General features: G+C 40.3%; 1 protein-coding gene across 6 annotated transcripts in view; it reads left to right on the top strand.

Moving 5' to 3' along the window:
• LOC137299941 (acyl-CoA-binding domain-containing protein 4-like) overlaps window positions 1-22,372 on the top strand; it is a 71,641-nt gene extending 49,269 nt beyond the window's left edge. For 3 of the 6 annotated variants that reach the window (XM_067968956.1, XM_067968953.1, XM_067968951.1), the window contains exons 11-13: window positions 109-159; window positions 11,142-11,265; window positions 21,781-22,371. In XM_067968956.1, coding sequence (XP_067825057.1) covers window positions 109-159; window positions 11,142-11,255 — 165 coding nt within the window. In that variant the 3' untranslated portion in view covers window positions 11,256-11,265; window positions 21,781-22,371. Of the gene's footprint in view, window positions 1-108; window positions 160-11,141; window positions 11,301-21,780 lie in introns of all 6 variants that reach the window. The other 3 variants (XM_067968957.1, XM_067968954.1, XM_067968952.1) reach the window with 2 other exon arrangements.

Genomic DNA, 22,372 nt, shown 5'->3' with positions numbered 1-22,372 from the left:
GATTGCATTCTGTTGAATGCTCTATTCTCACTTAGGTGGTAATAGAAGCTCTATGAGGTATGAGATCAGCATGTAAGGTTAATATATATTTTTATTTTCTTATTACAGGTGGAGACAGCTGGCCTACAGCCTCCATGTTTGAAAACATCTGGTCATAAGGTAAAAAGTCTCTAACATTTATGAAAGCAGTTTTTATTTAACAATTTCTTACCTCATTGCATAGCTTTTTATCCTCTTAGGTGATGCAATGTCACTTATTTGGCATTACAGTTACACTGAGCGAAAGGCACTGCAGTAAACACTTTTAAGAATATTTTCTTCCTCATTAAGTGCTCTCCACATACTGCAGTAGTAAGGACAGGTTGCCAATTATAGTGGATGTAGTCCTCTGTCATGGTTCAGGCTTTTGCCTTACATTATTAACTGTGCTTACAACAGTCCAAGTCTCCTATGAACTGAAATTTGTGTCTTTGTCCGTGACATGGAACTAAATATTACTCCTTAGCTATGGCATTGTGCAGTAAATGTTGCACTGTCAGAACAATGCATTCAGGCTAAGCCACTAGTCTAATTTAGTTACAAGTAAGATAAGATGCAGAAACAGCAAGACATAGCAAGAAATGAAAATGCAATACTTAAAAGTAAGAAAAATAGGACTAGTCCACAAATAGTTAAAAATATCTTTTGCTGGAATACATTTCTTACACAGTAAAGTTTTTGAATGAGCCCACAATCTTTAATGGACTTGAATGGTATGATGCCATATGCGGTGACACAATGCCTATGCCAATCCATGAGTCCAAAAGCTAATACCGATGCTTCTCTTTCATGCTGTAGGGTCCACAGGCACAAAATCAGCACAGCAAGCCATTCATCCCATTGTGTCTGTGCTGGTTCTTTTTTTAGAGCAACCCAAAACTAATCCCATTGCTCTGTGCTCTCTCCCCCTGTCCCTGTATCTTCCTCTGCTTTAAGTGTTCATCTGCTCTTTTTTTTAAAAGATGCAGTGGTCTCTGCCTCAACTACTCCCTGTGCTAAAGCATTCCATGGTCTAACAACTCCAAGTAAAGACATTTCTCAACTTCTTTGCTTACTCTTACTGACAATTTTAAATTGATGACTCATTGTCGCTGACTCCATAACTAGTTAAAATAGCCTTTCCCTACTCACCCTATCTAAACCCTTCTTAACTTTACAAACCACAATTAATACACCTCTTAGTCTTGTCTGCTCCAGTGGAAATAGTCCCAGTATCTCAAGTCTCTCCTCATAACTATAGTTCCCATCCCTCACATTATCATGGTGAATCTACGCTGTACGCTCTCTATGGCTTTAATGTCCTTTCTATAGCGGGGGGGCCAAAACTACACACAGTACTCTACCTATGGCCTATCCTTTGGCTTATATATATTATTACCTCTTTACTCTTGTACTCTATGCTCCTATTTATATAACCCAAAATGTTAGTCACTTTTTTTGTGACTTTATCTACCTGCACACACACTTCCAGGAAATTATATGTTTGAATCCCTAGGCCTCTTTATTCCTCCACACCCTTCAGCATCTGTTCACTGAATATATACTCCCATTCCTTTTCTTCCTCACGAAATGTACTACCTCAGACTTATCCACATTATATTGGATCTACCACCTATGCCCATTCCACTAACTTGTCTATGAGCTCCTGAAGTTTTATACAGTCTTCCTTGCTGTTTGTGAAACCCCCACTTTGTGTCATCAGTAAATTTTGATAACATGTTCCTTATTCTCAAGTCCAATCATCTATATATATCAAAGGCAAAACTGAACCCAATACTAACACATGGGAAATGCCACTTCCAATCCAAGCAACATCTATTAACCCTAACTCTTTGTTTCCTGTTCATCAGATAACTTTCTATCCATGCTACTTAAACTATATGACTTGAATTTTTATAACAAGCCTCCAGTGAGACATCTTATCAAATGCCTTCTTTAAATCCATACATATTATATACTACATTCTCTTTATCTCTGTATTAGGTCACTTCTTCAAAAAAGGTCCGTTGAAATTGTAAAACATGACTTGCCTTTAACAATTTCATGTTGCCTGACCTTGATTAACGCATTTCTAAATTTCCCCAAAATTATCTTGAATTATGGTTCTAAGAGTTTGCCCATAACTGATTTTAGACTAACAGGTCTATAGTTACTTGGCTTATCCTTCTATCCCTTCTTGAGCAGAGGTATTACATTCATTACCCTCCATTCCCCAGGAAAAATTTGCATATTTGAGGATTGAAAAATTATGGCCAGGCCCTTTGCTGTCACCTCTCTGACTTCCTTCAACAGCACAGGGTGCAATGCTATAAGAGCCCAGTGACTTATCCACCTTGAATTCGGCGAATTGTTTTGTTACAATTCCTTTTCTGCACTTACCTCTAACAATTGTTCCACATCCTCTTCTAATGCACATACATTCTCACTTTCACCATCCCATATGTACATCCCTTCTTATCTAACTGACTTTGCCTTTTTCAGTCTAACATTGTTATCATTAAATCTTCATCATCCTTTTCTGTTTCTACATTGAACCTAACTATAATGTAGTTGCTATTTTCCAATTGTTCTTCTACTCTTACATCAGCTATTTGGCCCACTTTATTTTCCTGAACTAAATCAAGCAATGCCTCTTTCTGATCTAGGAAGCAGTCTTGGATGCATTCTAAAAAACTTTCCCCACTTTAACCAAGTGCATTACCTTTATCCCAGGTGAGTTAAAATCACCCAATATTGTTCGGAACAGGAACGAGTTAGCATGAGTTTTTGTTGATCTGTTATTTATTTGGGAGCATCAATTCCTGCATACATTTTCTCTGAATTCCAGAGTTCTTCAAAAAGTTAAAGAAGGCAGATGAAACAGAAATCTAGATAATGCCCTACTAGACTAGAAGTTCCTGGCTTTCGGGCCTTCTTGCATCAATCAGTGCAAACCAATCTCATTTGCCCACAAGAGGGATCTGTTGCACCAGCTGAAGAGTCAAGTATTTAATCTGGACCGAGCAGTTTTGATTCCTGAAAGAGAAGTAGCCAAAGGGTTGTTACCTTCTGCAGTGGAAACTTTAATGGCTTTCGAGAATTTTCCACAAATAAAGCTTACAACATTAAAGAATGTTGTCAGCCAATACAGATGCAGTTCCTTTTGACTTGAGTGTCTTCAACACTTACTGAACTTTGATTTGAGAAAGAAAGACTTGTATTTATATAGTGCCTTATCGTGCCTCTCAGATATGTCTCAAAACACTTCACATACACTGAATTACTTTTCAAATGCAGTGACTGTTGTAAGTCTGTCCTGTTAATATGCATGTTTACAGCAACTGCAGTTTCATATATCTCTCAAAAGATGTTTTCTTGGAGAACACGCCCCTCGGATCTTGTTTTATGAAGGCAGTCTAATAATCTAATCCTGTTCACTTTCAGCCTACTCCCCTATGAGATTTGAATTTGCTACTCATAAAATCATGTATCCTGCTTTTGAAAGCTAAAGTTATTACATGGAAAACAGAACTTCAGTCAAACTGATTTCAGCTGGAGGAGTTAGTGAACTCCGGGCACTAGGAGTCAACCAGTCAAATTTAACTCGGGCAACCTGATAGCTCACCCTAGGCTCCTATAATGGTTTTAAAATTTGATCTACAACACATTACCATTCCATTTTTTTCTTGCTTTATTGAATTTTCAATAATTTACATTCACATCCATATTTCATAAAGTAATTGTAGCTCAAATTGGTTTTAATCCACCTATTTGTAAATCTGAAGCAGATTTCACATTTTAGATGCTAAAAGAGTTTTGTCTTATTACACTGATAAAACCAGGCACTTCCTCGCCATGATGGGAGAATTTTTTTTTTAAACATCAGTAAAAAATAGAATATAAGATATACTTACTGTAACGGGCTCCCTGCTCTGTAGCGATGTTATGCTACAGACTGTCAATCAGCCCTGAATGTGATCTGTACATGATTCACAGGACACACCATTTCCCATCCCTAAATGTGGCTGGCCCCCAAGGTCGCAGACATAGGAAGTGGCTCCCTCTCCCCTTGCCATCATAGAATCATAGAAAGTTACGGCACTGAAGGAGGCGATTCGGCCCATCGTGTCCGCGCCGGCTGAAAAAGAGCTATCCAGCTTAATCCCACTTTCCAGCACTTGGTCCGTAACCCTGTAGATTACAACACTTCAAGTGCACATCCAAGTACTTTTTAAATGAGTTGAAGGTTTCTGCCTCTACCACCCTTTCAAGCAGTGAGTTCCAGACTCCCGCCACCCTCTGGGTGAAAAAGATTCTCCTCAGCTCCCGTCTAATCTTTCTGCCAATTACTTTAAATCAATGCCCCCTGGTTACTGACCCCTCTGCTAAGGGAAATAGGTCCTCCCTATCCACTCTATCTAGTCCCATCATAATTTTATACACCTCAATTAAATCCCCCCTCAGCCTCCTTTGTTGCAAAGAAAACCCCAGCCTTTCCAATCTTTTCTCATAGCTAAAATTCTCCAGCCCTGGCAACATCCTCGTAAATCTCCTCTGTACCCTCTCTGGTGCAATCACATCTTCCCTGTAATGTGGTGACCAGAACTGTATGCAGTACTCAAGCTGTGGCCTAACCAATGTTTTATACAGTTCTAGCATAACCTCCCTGCTCTTATATTCTATGCCTCAGCTAATTTGCCTTTTTAATCATCTCATCTACCTGCCCTGCTACCTTCAGGGATCTGTGGACATGCACTCCAAGGTCCCTTTGTTCCTCTACACCTCTCAGTATCCTCCCATTTGTTGTGTACACCCTTGCCTTGTTTGCCCTCCCCAATTGCATTACCTCACACTTCTCTGGATTGAATTCGATTTGCCACATTTCTGCCCACCTGACTAGTCCATTGATATATTCCTGCAGTCTACAGCTTTCCTCCTCACTATCAACCACGTGGCCAATTTTTGTATCATCTGCAAACTTCTTGATCAAGCCCCCTCACATTCAAGTCCAAATCATTAATATATACCACAGGGACCTAGTACTGAACCTTGCGGGACCCCACTGGAAATGGCCTTCCAGTTGCAAAAACGCCCGTTAACCATTACCCTTTGCTTCCTGCCACTGAGCCAATGTTGTATGCAACTAGCCACTTTCCCTCGGATCCCATGAGCTTTTACTTTTTTGACCAGCCTGCCATGTGGGACCTTGTCAAAAGCCTTGCTAAAATCCATGTACACTACATCAAATGCGTTACCCTCATCGACCCTCCTTGTTACCTGCTCAAAAAATTCAATCAAATTAGTCAGACACAACCTTCCTTTAACAAATCTATGCTGACTGTCCTTGATTAACCCGTGCCTTTCTAAATGAGGATTTATGCTGTCCCTCAGAATTGATTCCAATAATTTGCCCACCACCGAGGTTAGATTGACTGGCCTATAATTACTCAGTCTATCTCTTTCTCCCTTTTTAAACAACGGTACAACGTTAGCAGTCCTCCAATCCTCCAGCACCATGCCTGTAGCCAGGAAAATGATGGCCTCCGCTATTTCCTCCCTTGCTTCTCTTAGCAGCCTGAGATACATTTCATCTGGGCCTGGTGATTTATCTACTTTCAAAAATGCTAAACCCCTTAATGCTTCCTCTCTCACTATGTTTATCCCATTCAATATTTCACACTCCTCCTTCTTATCTACAATCTCTGCATCGTCCCCCTCATCTGCCCTCCTCAAATAACTCATTCTCGACCTATCTGCTTTTTTCAACCACAGCCCCATTTCCAAACTGCCGTTCCTTTCTAAGGCTCTCAAATCTGTTGTCACCTCCCAGCTCACTCAAAACTCCCTGATGAAATCCTTCTTCTTACAGCACTGAAACATCCCCAGCCAAAGTTATGAACAACATCTTTTGTGACTGTGCCCGTGGTGCACTATCCCTCCCCAATCTTTCTACAATATCTTTGGCGGCTTCTTCTGTAGCTACAGGCTGCCCATTGCCAATCTCATCCACAGGTATGGGATCAATTTTCACATTTATGTTGATGACACCCACTTCTACCTGTCCCTCACCTCTCTCGACTTCCTGATTACTTTTGTGCTGTCAGACTGCTTGTCTGTCATCAAGTTTTGGATGAGTTATAACTTCCTCCAGCTCACCATCTGGAAAGCTGAAGACATTATCTTCAATTCTTGCCACGAACACCACTGCCTTGCTATTGACTATATTCCCCTCTCTGGCCTGGACCAGTTAGTTTCGACCTTGATGTCCCGTTTGACCCTCAGCTGAACTTTAAAACCCACATCCTATCCATCACTAAGATTACTTACACAACAGATTACCTCCACAACATTGCCATGTTCACCTGTACTTCAAGCCCTTAGCCACTAAAACCCTTATGACTGCCTTCATCACCTCCAGACTCAATGGCCCTGATTTTCATCTCTCTACCTCCTCATTTTTCAACATGAATGCGGTGGTAGCAAGACAAAAATATCAGAAGTGAATTTACTGCCAACCTCCAACCTGAGGACGCCTGCCCGCTGCATTTTTCGAGCAGGTCTCAATTTAGCCGGCCAGCGCTCCCGTCCAAAACAGGCAGGAGTCTCATTAGTGCATACAAATTGGGGTCCTATGACGTAGTTAGATCCCCGATGCCATTTGGTTGTTACCAGCGTGGCACCCACTCAGGGCAGGAAGCAGCCAGAACCAGCATCAGTTAAAGGGATTGCTAGAAGCAGGTGATTTTATTAATTGATGATTTTGGAAGTCTTCAGCTTTCATCATCACCGAAATTGCTCTCCCTCTACCTTCTCCGAAGTCCTCAGCTCCTTTATTAGTGCCTTCTGTTGCCCATACCCCCACCTCCCCCCCGATAAATTTAAAATTATCTTCTTTGTCTGTAATCCCACAATGGCCTTGCCCCACCTTATCTCTGCAATCTCCTCTAGCAGTATATCTCTTCCTGAACATTTCATTCTTTCAACTCTGCCCTTTTATGCATTCTCCTTCACTTTGCCCCACCTTTGGTGGCAGAGCTTCTGTCACCTCAGTCCCATTCTCTGGAACTATCTCCCTAAACCTCTCTGCCTCTCCGCCTTTACAAATCTTTTAAAAACTCGCCTTTTTGACCAACTTACAGTCACCCTCTTAATTTCTCCATCCCTGGCTCAACGTTTGTTTTCCTCACATCCATTCATGAAGCATCTTGGGTTGTTTCTTTACACTTTAAAAGCACTTTATGAATCTAAATGGTTGTTGAATATGGCTCTGTACGCTATTCACAGGACACACAACTTCTCAATACTCTATATAGCTCTGCATAGCATACACCTGGCAAACAGATTCCCAACCCTGAATGTGACTCTATACACCAGACACACAGTATCCCAACCCTTTCATGTTGCTGTATACACCAGACACACAGATTCCCAACACTTATATGTTGCTGTATACACCAGACATATGGGGAAATTGCGGTTGTCTTGGGGCGGGGGTGGTGGGGGGGGCTCCAAAAATCGGGGAAATCCCGTTCGGGTTCGGAAGCCGGCTCCAACCCGATGACTTCTGAGTTCCCCACGGATGCACCTGTGTGCGCGCGGGCGTCCCGAATCCAGAAGTCCCGCTGGCAATTAAAGCTGGCGGGATGATAATTAAAGAGCCAAATATACCTCATTGAGGTACTTAAGGCACTTTACTTGTGACATATTAGGTAGTTGGAACGATTTTTAACTTACCTGGGCGGCTTTCCCATGGCTTCTGATTCACGCCTGGTGAAACCAGGCATGAAGGGCTGCATCAGGCAAAAAGAAACAAAATAAATTACATCAAAAACCATAGAAGGAAGTTAAAACACAAAACGAACCTACCTTTGCACCCTGCTCCGATGTCTCCCTCTCCGATCTCCCCCTCTTCACCGCCCCCCCCCCCGATGTCCCCCTCTTCACCCCCCCCCCCCCCAACCCGATCTTCCCCTCTCCCCTGATCTTCCCCTCCCCCCCCAAACCATGGGAATTGGCAACATTCTGATAATTGCCCAAGTGGCTACTCCAAGTGGCTTCTACAAATACATAAAGGGCAAAAGAGTAACTAGGGAGAGAGTAGGGCCTCTTAAGGATCAACAAGGTCATCTATGTGCGGAACCACAAGAGATGGGTGAGATCCTGAATGAATATTTCACATCGGTATTTACGGTTGAGAAAGGCATGGATGTTAGGGAACTTGGGGAAATAAATAGTGATGTCTTGAGGAGTGCACATATTACAGAGAGGGAGGTGCTGGAAGTCTTAACGCGCATCAAGGTAGATAAATCTCCGGGACCTGATGAAATGTATCCCAGGACGTTATGGGAGGTTAGGGAGGAAATTGCGGGTCCCCTAGCAGAGATATTTGAATCATCCACCGCTACAGGTGAGGTGCCTGAAGATTGGAGGGTAGCAAATGTTGTGCCTTTGTTTAAGAAGGGCGGCAGGGAAAAGCCTGGGAACTACAGACCGGTGAGCCTGACATCTGTAGTGGGTAAGTTGTTAGATGGTATTCTGAGGGACAGGATCTACAGGCATTTGGAGAGGCAGGGACTAATTAGGAACAGTCAGCATGGTTTTGTGAGAGGAAAATCATGTCTCACGAATTTGATTGAGTTTTTTGAAGGGGTAACCAAGAAGATAGATGAGGGCTGTGCAGTAGACGAGGTCTACATGGACTTCAGCAAAGCCTTTGACAAGGTACCGCATGGTAGGTTGTTACATAAGGTTAAATCTCATGGGATCCAAGGTGAGGTAGCCAATTGTATACAAAATTGGCTTGACGACAGAAGACAGAGGGTGGTTGTAGAGGGTTGTTTTTCAAACTGGATGCCTGTGTCCAGCGGTGTGCCTCAGGGATCGGTGCTGGGTCTGCTGTTATTTGTTATTTATATTAATGATTTGGATGAGAATTTAGGAGGCATGGTTAGTAAGTTTGCAGATGACACCAAGATTGGTGGCATTGTGGACAGTGAAGAAGGTTATCTAGGATTGCAACGGGATCTTGATAAATTGGGCCAGTGGGCCGATGAATGGCAGATGGAGTTTAATTTAGATAAATGTGAGGTGATGCATTTTGGTAGATCGAATCGGGCCAGGACCTACTCCGTTAATGGTAGGGCGTTGGGGAGAGTTATAGAACAAAGAGATCTAGGAGTACAGGTTCATAGCTCCTTGAAAGTGGAGTCACAGGTGGATAGGGTGGTGAAGAAGGCATTCGGCATGCTTGGTTTCATTGGTCAGAACATTGAATGCAGGAGTTGGGATGTCTTGTTGAAGTTGTACAGGGCATTGGTGAGGCCACACTTGGAATACTGTGTACAGTTCTGGTCACCCTATTATAGAAAGGATATTATTAAACTAGAAAGAGTGCAGAAAAGATTTACTAGGATGCTACCGGGACTTGATGGTTTGACTTATAGGGAGAGGTTGGATAGACTGAGACTTTTTTCCCTGGAGAGTAGGAGGTTAAGGGGTGATCTTATAGAAGTCTATAAAATAATGAGGGGCATAGATAAGGTAGATAGTCAAAATCTTTTCCCAAAGGTAGGGGAGTCTATAACGAGGGGGCATAGATTTAAGGTGAGAGGGGAGAGATACAAAAGGGTCCAGAGGGGCAATTTTTTCACTCAAAGGGTGGTGAGTGTCTGGAACGAGCTGCCAGAGGCAGTAGTAGAGGCGGGTATAATTTTGTCTTTTAAAAAGCATTTGGACAGTTACATGGGTAAGATGGGTATAGAGGGATATGGGCCAAGTGCAGGCAATTGGGACTAGCTTAGTGGTATAAACTGGGCGACATGGACATGTTGGGCCGAAGGGCCTGTTTCCATGTTGTAACTTCTATGATTCTATGATTCTATAAGTGTGAGCCTGGACAGTGATCATCAACTGGACATTCAATAATGGAGTGGCATCATCACAGTTGAACCCAATCCTGTTATTTCCTGATGCTCACGCGTGTGCCCTTTTCATCAGGTATTAGTGGACAGTGATCAGCAGCAAGAACTCTGGCTGATTATTCTCCCCAAAAGGCAGTAGTTTGTTGCCACCCTGGTTGAGATTAGCTAACTCAGCACTGACCTGGGTTTAATCTGGAAACTTTCCTGTACTGTACTGCTCAGTGCCACAGCACTTGGTGCATTTACCCACTGAGGTATCAGGAAGCCTATCGCAATGCCTTTTGTACCAATCTGACTGTTAAAACTGTGCTGCGCTCAGTTGTTAGATTACCAAAAAGAGCACAAGGGGCTGATACAGCAGTATGTCAGAAAGTACAGCAGAGAGAGAGAAATTACTTCAGCTTTTTCTTGCTGTTATTGATGACAGACGTATTTCTTACATGAGATCCTCGCATTACAGCACATTCAAAAAATTGCTGATATGTAACATGTCCATACTCTTCTTTACCTCACATAGCTTCTACGCATAGAACCACAGTGTGAAATAGTATGATTATGTAATTGAACGGCAAACAAAATTTCCAGCGTATATTGCAAATGATGAAGATGGGTAGTGTTTTACAAGACTGCATTCAGATCAAGGCATTCAAATGATGCCCAATAACTGTTCAAGCTTCACTGTCATAGATTAGCATTACAAACTCCATTTAGTTTGTATACCTTATTTCCATGGCAAATAGTTAATCCCAATCAAGCTCCCGATGGCAGTGTAAACTTTATGACTGGCTTAGTAGTTGGCATCTAAACTCCATACACAATGTCAAGTGACGACAAAGCAGTGGTCTAAATAGCTATATGGCAGAGCCTCAATTTTCTCTCTTATGTTGCATTATCTACTGTACTTTTTCCTAGTCATTTGATCACTGGGTTTGTTTCTATTTTATACTAAATTATCATGGTAAATTGATAGTCTACTCCACTTAATTGCAAGCTATCTAATCCAAGTTTCTAGTCAATTGGTGGTGTATGTTTGGGACTGTTTTCTTTTCCACTGCTTTCTATTGTATTTTATGCTGCTTACTTGCAAATTCGCTTGAATGCAATTTTATGATCATTGTAATCATTTCGAAAAATCAACCGGTGTGGAAATTGTCAGAGCTGGCCCGTTCTTTGAATGAGAATGAACTCTGTTATGTCTTTTAGAGAACTTCCAGGTGGCTGTTTGGCCCATCGGGACGGACGTTGCTGTTTCTAGTTGTGTGGCCTTTTGTTGCTCAGTGGATAGTTCATGTTTTTCTTCGCAAGAGGAGGAGCTGAAAAAACGACGGTAAGCGTTTGTGCCCTGAAGGTCTCCTTTTCCAGGTCAGCTTCTTTAAATTCATTTTATCCATGTAGGTCGCTTAATGCCGACATACTGTATTACATTATTGCATCACGTCTTTAGGAAGTTTCAATTCATACAAAATGCAGGACCCACCCAGAAATGCCTGAAATCTCCATTATTTGCCATGGGAATTCACAACCGTAGGAGGGAAAGCATAAAGACATAAGTGCTACACAATGGTTTTATTTAAATCCTGAGGTCTTTCCCAAAATAACCCTAACTTGCAGAAGAAAACTTGGCTGCCAGTCCTCTTTAATAATTGAGATACAGTACTGTAAAGTTGGAGGGTGATTGTTTACTTTATAGCTGTCAGTCTCCCTTGTGCGTGTTATGAGGACTTCAGGCTGTTGTTGCCAGACTCCAGCCTGTGGCCTTAGCCACACCCACATGGTTCTAAAATGGAAATAAATGCAATAAACTCTGAATTACCAAGCAATTATAGGGATTCAGAGACTGTTTGTTAAGTGAATATTACTTTGCTGTGGGAATGGATTCTCTCATATGTTTTGGAGAACATCCAGATACTTATTTGGCCTATTGAATTGGACATTAAGCCTAAGCAGCTGAGATTTATGAACTCCCCACCCTCATTCCATCATGTGTTTTGAAAAGCTCTTATTACAACTACAAATTCTGGCTCCTATAAAGTTACAAATGTTAGTTTTTGTGAAACTACATCTGTTTTGTGTTTATGTCTGTCTATTATTTACTTTGGTGCTAGTTGTGAATGCTGTGGCATCCTTTCAGTGCTTAATAATTGTGAATGTAGCTGAAGCATAATAAATATAATGAGCTATAGGTGGCATTGTGCTTTTTTTTTGTAAGAATTTTGAGTTCTTCCCCAGTCGCTTAGTGGAGATGTCAGTGAAATAAGGATCTTCTTGCCGTAACTTGTGCACAACTTCTCATAGAGTGTTGTTGTACTATTAGTAATGCATCACTGAAAATTGGTTCCAATTCACAACGACAAGAAAACGATCATATAATTCCAGAGTCCAGTCCTAATCTGGCCTTAGAATGCAGCTGTATGAGATCACTTCAGAGAAGCTGTCTCACATCCCTTGAGCTTGACAGCATTTGGAATATAACTCCCCTGTGACAAGGGAGTCCTTTGGGCCTCCCAGGCACTTTCACAACGTAAGCTGAGAAATTTTTTAATGTTTTGAGAAAGTGGAAGCCCAGGCTCTGAAAACATTCCAAAATGAACGGCTGGGAGCAGAGTTCTGCACGTGCTTACATTGGAGTTGCCATCTCTGGTTGGTCATATTCCTGGAGGTGTCATTACATGACCTCCTGTCTCTAACTGCCCCGCCCCTGCACTGCTGCCATTGGTCGCCCAACGTGTCCATACAAAATTTTCGGACTTTGCATTCCCAATGGGAAGCCTGTACTTTTACGCGCTGACGTTAAACCCGGAAATAAAGTCGGGTTGCGGTCACGACCCAAAAAAACAACTATTTTCAACTCCCACCTGCCCCCAACCCACCCGTTCTTGGGGTTTAAAATCGCCCCCATACTCGAGAGTCTCACTTCATTGCAGTACTGAGGGAGTACCGCATTGGCAGAGGTGCCATCATTTAAATAAGGTATTAAACTAAGGCCCCTAAATAACAGTGAATGTACTTCAAAGTACTTCATTGTATGTGAAGTTCTCTGGAACATTTCTGAGAGACATGATAGGTACTATATAAATTCTAGTTTGTTCTTCTTTCTTGCTGCTAGATAACACACTAACCAATTCAATGGATTTTCTTTGTGATACCTTATTGTGTTGGTCTTGTACCTAAAACTGCCAAATCACTGAACAACCAATGAATAGAATTGTGTGGTTAATGATTAATAGTTTAGCACAGGCAACATTATTACTAGGGAGTTTACTGACTAGTCTCTGCTGCACTGATCATAAAGTGAGGATCTTCCTTGGCTGATATACGTCTGCTATGCATACAGCCCTTGAACCCATTTCTGTGTTCATTGTTGGCTATCGCATGGTGCATGCAGAAATTTACTCTGCTGGATGTTATGATGAAAAGTGCCACTGTGTATATTTATTTTTAATGACACATTTTGCACACGTGCTTCAACACTGCGACATTTGGTTTCGATGGACAAAAATGGGCTGCTTTTTTCTCTCCCTCCCTCCAGACAGACACACGTGCAAGCACATCTACGCACACATCTATGCACATACTCACACACATACACACGCACATCCACACACATTGACACACACATTGACACACACATCTGCACACGCACACATGCGTGTTGACACACAGCTAAATCAGCTGTATTGATGTTCCTACTAATAGTGAATAGAAGTGAAATCACTATTGATGTTTTCTTAGAACTAGCAATGAAGATATAATTGGTCATATCATTTTCTATTCGCCCTTCATCTTACCATTTATCAACACAATACACTGCCTATTGGTGTCTGTGCTTGCACGCAAAATAGGGGGAAAAAAACGAGTGAAGTTCACTATATGCATGTTTTAAAAACATTGTTATCATAACATCGGTGGATCATCAGCCTATTTATGCAGCCTAAACGGGGTTTCCGCTGATGATCTGCCAAAGTTATAGCAGCCAATCGGGAAAATCCCATCTGTCTTTTTTGCTTCTCTCTTTCTTCTTATCCTTTTGATTTGGATGGGAAGTGGTGGGTGCCATTATGTGGCAGGGAAGGGAGCCACCATCGGCTGCAGGCCATATTTTCTGGTGGCGGGTATAGGGGAAATGTGGCATGCAACCCTCGCTGGCTCCCTTTCCATCCCATAACCCCTTACCTCATTCCTCTTGCTCCTGCCCATCCTCTTGCTCCCATTATATCTGCTACCCCCTTCCCCTGCATGGACCCCTCACTAACATCACCGCCCCTCCATTTTTATATTTTGTAATGTATTCGAAACGCTTTCACTAACTGAATTTCCTTTGTTTTTGTTTATTAACTCAGATTTCAAAAAATTATTCATATTAAACAATGGCAAGTTCTGGAAGGACTATATCATTATTCAGGTTTGGAGGGAGGTTCTGAATAAAAGTTTGGATTGCAGACATGTACATTTAGGCAGAGCCTTTTGGTAACACTAAGTACAGACATTTGGTAAAGAAGGAAAGATGTAAATTAGTTTAATCTTTTCTTGCGTTTTATACATTTTTTGGCCTTTGCTGTAAAAATCCACAAAAATAATAATGGTAAAAAGCTGCAACACTACATTATATGCAGAGATTTATTTGTCTAAATATGTTATTGTTTGTTTCCTAGCAGGTAGAGAAATAATCAGAAATCACTTACTTCACTGTCTTTGTGTAAGAGATTTCTTACAAAGTTCTTTCCAATTTCTTTTGAAGGCGATGTGCAACCTTCTCCCACTTTGACATGCCAGCACACTCCTTGTAACAGAATACTCTTACCCATTCTGAGCAATACCACCGTGAGATTTGCGAGTATATATAACAGTTTTGAGACATGTCCATCGCACTTTGCCATGCATGAAAATTTCTGTATCACACTTTAAAATGTTATTTTTAAAAAAAAGAAAAAAAAAGCCGGTCATTTCCATTCTACCAAAAAACGTCTGTAGCAACAGACTTCTAATTAACCTCAGGACTCAGGATATCCCTGCATCCTCTAATTAACCTCAGGACATTACAACAATCAAATCTTTGTCCTTAAAGATAAGGCGAGGTTACATACAGCTGTTCCTTTACAGCACAATACTGCATTGTGTGGTATAATGGTCCTGCTTATAAAACAGCATTTCACCCATCTTACTGTAAACAATGTTACAGGAGATCCGCTAATATACATTAAAAAAGCAAACATCTCAAGACTAACCCATTTCGCATCTAGGACTACCCCCTGTTTCCTGTTTTAAGGCAATTTTCTATCAAATTACATAGTTTACCTCTGACCTGCTCTTTAACTTAGTCGTTATTTGCAAATGTGGAAACTTGTCAAAAGCTTTCTTAAAATCCCAACTGTATATGAACTGCATTTCCCCCTGTCCATCATGCAAATGATTTCTTCACGACCTCCCTTTCCTGAATCTACACTGACTGTCCTTTAACAAGTTTTACTTTTTGTCCACCCATTTGATCTCCAGATTCATTTCAAAGATTTTCCCTGCAACAGATATTAAATTTACTGGTGTACAGTTTCCTGATATGTCTTTTGACCCTTTTTAAATAATGGTGGAATCTCCCAAATCTAACAAACTTAGAAAAATGTCCGTTGAAGCCTCACTAATTACAGTCACTTATTTCCATTAAGACTTGAGTGTAGGTTGTCTGCATCGGGTAGTTTGTCTATTTTTAGAACATTTTGAGATGCTTTTAAAATAACAAACTACCAATGTTATTTGCAAACTGTCAAAAAATTATAGAAAGCTACCTGATGACAGACTGTCACTATTTAAAATACATTAGTAGCTCTCCTGATGGCCTAGTGGTTAAAAGTGTTGCCCAGTGTATTAGAAAGCCAGGTTTGGCAAATCTTTCAAAGTTCACGAATCAGAAAAATAAATTACATACTGACAAAGAGCCACAGGCTTTAAATCTAATGAGTTAGCAGTATGCTCATGATTAATTTTGCAGTACAGTCTACTCCTCTTAATTTAAAGTAGTTTGATTCATATTATCTGATAATTCAATTTTTAGCACTAAATTGCCACTTTGTTCAATTCAAATTATTGAATACTTCAAAATTTTTTGTGCAAAAATGACTTTGAATTATCAGTAGTAGATTGTGTATATTTTATGTGTATAAAAATCTTCCAAGCATTCATTTTGGTAGTAATCTATTTTTAATATTTTGAGATTTATAAAATCACCAAGAAGTTAGTTTCACTTTCATAGTAATCAGTCTGTATGCCTGAAAATTCATAACAATGTATTACCAATCTAAACCATTGTTTTTTAACATGATTAATCTGTTAACTACAGCTTTTGAATCAGGATTGAGTAAAATGAGTACGAGACATCAAACCCCAATTGTAATGCACTGTGTGAAGCACCCTGACACATTCTGATGTGATAAGGCACTATATTAATGCAAATATTATTTATACATGTCCATTTAATATGAAAGTCAATTAACACTTCTTACCTGACAGGCTGGCTTGACTGCATAATCATTCTGATGAATGCTACCATTGAATAGCCACTTAACAATGTTTTAAGATTTGTAACAACATCAAAATTAAATTAATACCAATTTTAGTAATAACTATAATTAGAGGGTATAAACGTATATATTTTTCATTTGTACCTTTTACCCAGACATTGGGTTGCACACCTCAGATGCTTTCATTGCCTCCAGGATGAGCCACTCCTGAAAGCACTGCACCCAATATTGCTGTAGCAGATAGTACAAGCCTGCTTCTTGACCAAACCCAACCAGGGAAAAACCATGACACCCAGGCACCATCCAACAAAATACCCTGGTGAGGCGGGGTGCCAGCGCACTCTGATCTACTGCCTCACATTCACATTTGCACCTCAGAAAAACAAACTATATAAAACTAAACAGCAAATAAATAGCACTCAACCCCTGGCCACCATTGTTTTTGGTGCCTCTGTCTTATGTAGCGACCTTCGAAGTGCTGCACTTCAGCTACTGAAGAGTACCGTGCAACTCACAAAATGCTGGTTGTCCATCCCTGTTATAAGCCATATAGATCAGAAGTTCCCAGGTTCAATATCCAGTGTGGCCAATGCTAGAATGTTTATTTGTGTGGACCTCAGGAGAGGATATGATTAGGCTTGGCTGTGGTGAACCACACAATCAAATAGCCTGCTGACACTGATGTCTAGACTGAAACTTGAAGAATGGTGACTTGGAACAAGAAGGCTGCTGGTATCCGTGGAAGAGAATCCCAGCAAAATTTTACACCTTTGGTCAGGGGCAGGGGGCAATTGGGAATTAAAATTTTAAAAATAGGTGAGTTATTTAAACCAAATTCAGAGATCAGGGCCTAAATTTTAATCCCATGAGCAGATGGGTTGGGGGCAGGTGGGAAGATAAAAAATTATAAAAACATAAAACCCGACCCCAACTCACCTCCAATCCGCCCACTTGCGGTTTTAACGGAGGCGGGACGAGGGGTGGGTGACCAACCCGCTCTTAGGAGGTGGGTCGGTCAGTGAAAGCTTTCAAGGAGGCTGCAGGCTTCCATTTTTACAGCTTTTTTATTTTTAACTCTGGGGGCTGATAACTGACCCCCGTCACCCTGATGACCGACCCCCAATCCCCCCAATGACTCCCGACCTCTGATGACCTCCGACAACCTCCCCACCCCCAATCTAAGACTTACCTGCTCATATCCACTCCCTGGTTCTTCTCTTGTCTGACTGACGGCCAGCCTGTCAATCTGGCTGGCCTGTCGGGCGGGAAACCGACAAAAAAAATAAAAGGCGTCCATACGTCAAAATTGTAAGGACGTCTGGGTTTTCCATCAGGAATTCCCCCCACCCCCAGTCTCCCCGGCTCCAGGTTAAAATTTACCCCCAAGAGTCCAAAGAAATTACATAGCGCACATAGACTTTTATAGCTGCAAAGTTCAATGGATAAATTTGCAAGTCACTAACCTTTTAAGGAAGTAAAGACACAAACCATCCAGTTTCTCAATGTAGACACTTTACCTGATTTTCAGCAAAGGGAACAGACTGGAAATATTTATCTAATTTAATGTTTGCAGCAACTGTGTTTATTAACCAATAAAATTTAAATTGGTAACTAGCAAACCTTTGGAGGCCCTGGTGGTGAGTTTCGATGTAGAGATTTGTTGGTTTAAAATATCAACGTGCAATTGAATGTAAATGAATATGTATTTGATCAGAAATATTTACTAGAATCGGGACTATAGATGAATCAAGATTTCTAGAGTTGTGTTGGGCCACACTGCTGAAGCTGCGTTCGCTATGGCACAAACGTTTGAAATATGTTTTTTGAATTTTTACCTTAGCTTTTTATTTAAACTACAATTAAAAATTGTAGCACCAGACACTATGAATGACATGATTGCATCATTACATCATTGTCTACTTTAGTGTATAATCATGATAAACATGGCATCATAGCAACACAACATTTTGAACAAAAACATATATTATACACAGATATGATTAAACTTCTGCAATGGGCTGCTGTCTTCAGGTGAAACTTGCCAATATATTGACTACAGTTACTGTGCTGAACTCGAAACAAAAAAAAAATTAGGCAACATTTTATGCTTGGCTCATGGTTTTGTAGTTTAATACTAGACTTGCGTCAAGTATTCTGTCTAATAGTGAATGGGAAGTGGTTCAGAATGTTGGACTTCTACCTATGAAACAGAAATAGTTTTGCATCAAGAATCATTTTCTCTGGAGCTGACTGCCGTAGAAACAATTCTACCCCAGCTTGTACAAGAGTAGTGGGCTGGCATCTAACATGGTAACATTAACTGCAATTCAGTAGTTGCTTCATTGTTAACAGCTCTGTAGCAGAGATGCCAATATTGGATTTTCAAAAATTGGAATTTCATGACTTTGGTTAGAGGGAATGATGGGAATATTCCCCTTTCAAGTGTCTTGCATTAGTATAGTCTGAGACACTTGGATTCAGAGTGCAAGCAGTGTATTAAAATGTATGAATGAAGGTTGAATACATATGTGTAGTTTAAAAAAAATCATTGAAGGGGAGTGATGGAATGTAACACAGAAAATGGGGAATTTTTCAACAATAGTCAGTATAAAAGGTGGTGAAAAGTTGTTGTTGCTCTGAAAATACGACAGTGTTAACCTCTGTGACCCTGCTGTACTGTTTTTGTTGCATTCAGTGTCTATTTTTCTTGATCTCACTGGAGTGAGCAATGTTTGTACTCATTGGTGTAAAGACGTACAAAGAAATGAAAATAAAAATTACCCACACCTATGAATTATTGTCCAATGAGGGGCAGCTCCCATACAGCCATCTAGACTGAAAGCTGCAGTTTCTAAAGATTTGAATGATTATTTACACTAGTGAAATAAACAAAATATTTTAGGATGGTGATGAATTCCAATCATGTGCTCACTCCTGAGAAACTCTTATAACACAGGTTTGCTTGCAACCCTTGGGGGTTCTTGATCTTTTACAACTCACAAAAATTGGTGCACTTTTAGTAGTCCAGTGTCATGTAAGGCCTATATCAAAAAGGCTAGTTAATGTGATTTTCAAATATTATGCAAGTGAAAACATTAATTCCTTAACCACGCAAAATGTTTTTCCCCTTTCAGATATTTAGTTTCACAGAATAAAACACATGTAAAGAATATTGTTATACACTGTGACAGCCTGAGTATGGGCTTCAAGAGCTGCTATTTCATCTCAGTAAAAATATTACTAAGGGCTTTCATCCTATCAAAGTTAGCATGTATAAGAATTGCGGAGGTTCTCATCCAAAAATGTCTGACTGCTGTATGAAGTTTATACAGTGATTTCATCAAAACTGAAGAGCATTAGTGCGTCAGCAGGCATAGGAGCAAAGGTAGGCCATTCAGCCCATCGAGATTGCTCTATCATTCTATTTGCCATGGCAGCTCTAACTTTTTAATCCCAGTTTTCTGCCTTTCACAACACATAGGATTTGTTGTGTCTGTCTATTCTGTCACCCATGTCACTGTCAGTATATCATTGTCAATTTTCTTTTCCTAATTGGTTAAGTGTATTTTTTTTTCTTCATTTCGCCAATCACATTGGCCAAAACCTTTCTGCCCAATTTCAATTCCTTCCCCAAAATTCATTCCACCAAAAAACAAGTTCTACCCAAACACATTACAACAACAGGGATAAATATTGGTTAGGATACTGGGAGAACTCTCCTGTTCTTTTTGGAGCGGTGCCATGGAATCCTTTATGTCCACCCGAGAGGGCAGACGGGGTTTTGGTTTAACATCTCATCCAAAAGACGGCACCTACGACAGTACAGCACTACCTCAGTACTGCACTCAAGTATCAGCCAAAACCATGGGGTAAATTTTAATAAGGAGCTGGGAAGAGGGCGGAGGGGAGGGGGGAATTCCTGATGGGAAACCTGGAAGTATGGGTTTTCCAGACGTCCTTAAGATTTTGACGTGAGGACGTCTTTCAACTTTTTTCTGTGGCGAGTTTAGTTTGTACCTACCGCTCAAATACAACAACTTTATGCCGTTCAGTGGTGAGCAAGGCAGCGAGATGCCATTTTTGCGAAGCTAATGGCGGAGCGTCACATCTCAGATAGCAACTTTTATTATTATCCTTTGAATACTTTTCCTGGATTTAAACTTGATGGATCTGCTTCTACACCCAAACATTTTTTTTCAGCCTTACCATTGTGGTAACACTCAGACCCACACATTCCTGGGTCTGGGAGGACAGGACAGTGGTATACCCCAAGCAGGGGGGCAGTAGTTTGGGTCAGAAGCCAGTTCTGCCAGATGTCCAACTCTTTCTCCATTGCAAAGATTCCAAAGGGAAGAGGGGTGTCGAGTGGACGTTTTTGTTTTTGTTTTTGTAACTGACTCCTCCCTCCTCTGCTCTGACATCATTGAAAGAGGTGGGAATGACAGGATGATATCTCCCACCAGAAATCTCACTAGATCTGCATCCTTCCCTTCATAGAAAGTACATCTGCATGATACAGGTGTACTTGACAGAAACCTGCTCAAGTCCAGTGTCATTTTCATAATTCCTCTGGAAAGCAGCAAGTTCAAAACTGACAGCAACTTGAAAAAAGTGGAATGTATTGATACCACCCTAAATTTCCTGGCCCTCCCCATTGTGGAGTGAACACCCAAGAAGTGCTGTAAATAATGCATACTTTTTAAATCATGCTGGTGACTGGAATTCCCATCCCAGTGCATTTCCAGCACTGGATTGGGGCTCAAGGAATTTCATTCTCATGTTGTTTGATCAACTAATACAACCAAATCTTTTTCCTTCTGTATCTTAATTAACAATATACCTCAATATGTAATAATTTTTATCACCCATTTAAGCATGCCTTGTATTTTTCATTATTAAATGCCATTTGCTGTTTATCAACCCAATTGTGTATTTGTAAATTTATTCAAAGCTGTCTCGCTCCTCAAATTAGCCTGCTTTTCCACACAACTTGACTGCAGACTTAAGATATTTTTGCTGCAGTGCTTTAGTTGAGATAATTAATAAATTTGAACTGATTGTTGAAATGAGGCAATCGAGGATTGCCAGTGATGCTAATCTCTGCAGACCGAAACATTATGTTTTCCCAACTAAATAGCCCAGATATGTGGGATGAGTTACAGAAACAAAAAAAAACACCAATTCATCACAAGTGGTGTACCACTCCTTTTATTTCGTGAGTGCGAAAGACGAAACAAGTATCATATTTCACTCCATTAAATTATTGATCATATGTTTGCACATTTTTTTTAATATTGCAATGCTAAGGACTGATCTTTGTTTTTTTTCAGAAGATAATTAGTAAGTTTCTGCCATGGAATGACATCACTGCACAGCTAAAGACTGCCATAAATTAGTATATATTATTATCCTTGAGTGAACACAATCAACACACTTTGTTCAAATGGCTGTTGTGCCTCAGAACTACAATAATGGAAAGGTCACAAAATGAACAACAGAATCTACTCAAAAATCAGTGCTAAAGTTAAATACTTTTTGAAGCAACCAAATACGTTAATATATTGATGCAAATCTGTATAAATATGAAACATTTGGAATTCTGTGCTCGTATTAAGATAGCTCTGCAATTCAATCAACATAAATACTGAACTATGTATGAGTAATGGCTGCTTCATAGAATAGGTATTTTATAAGTGCTAATATAAAGATGAAATTTTAAATACTGTGAATTGTACTATGAATGAAAAGTATCTTGTTTCAGATAAATGTGTCTGATCTAAAAATGTATATCTTCTGTTAGTCCTGAAGTAACATAATACTTGCAAAATGAATGATGTTGCTAAAAAAATTCTGAAATTAATTTATTTTAAAAAGTGTAAATAACAAAATGGGATATTAAAAAGTACAGTACTTCTATTAACA

This window comes from Heptranchias perlo, chromosome 30, assembly GCF_035084215.1.
Source record: "Heptranchias perlo isolate sHepPer1 chromosome 30, sHepPer1.hap1, whole genome shotgun sequence".
Classification (NCBI taxonomy): domain Eukaryota; kingdom Metazoa; phylum Chordata; class Chondrichthyes; order Hexanchiformes; family Hexanchidae; genus Heptranchias; species Heptranchias perlo.
This window is presented reverse-complemented; position numbering and strand designations above follow the sequence as displayed.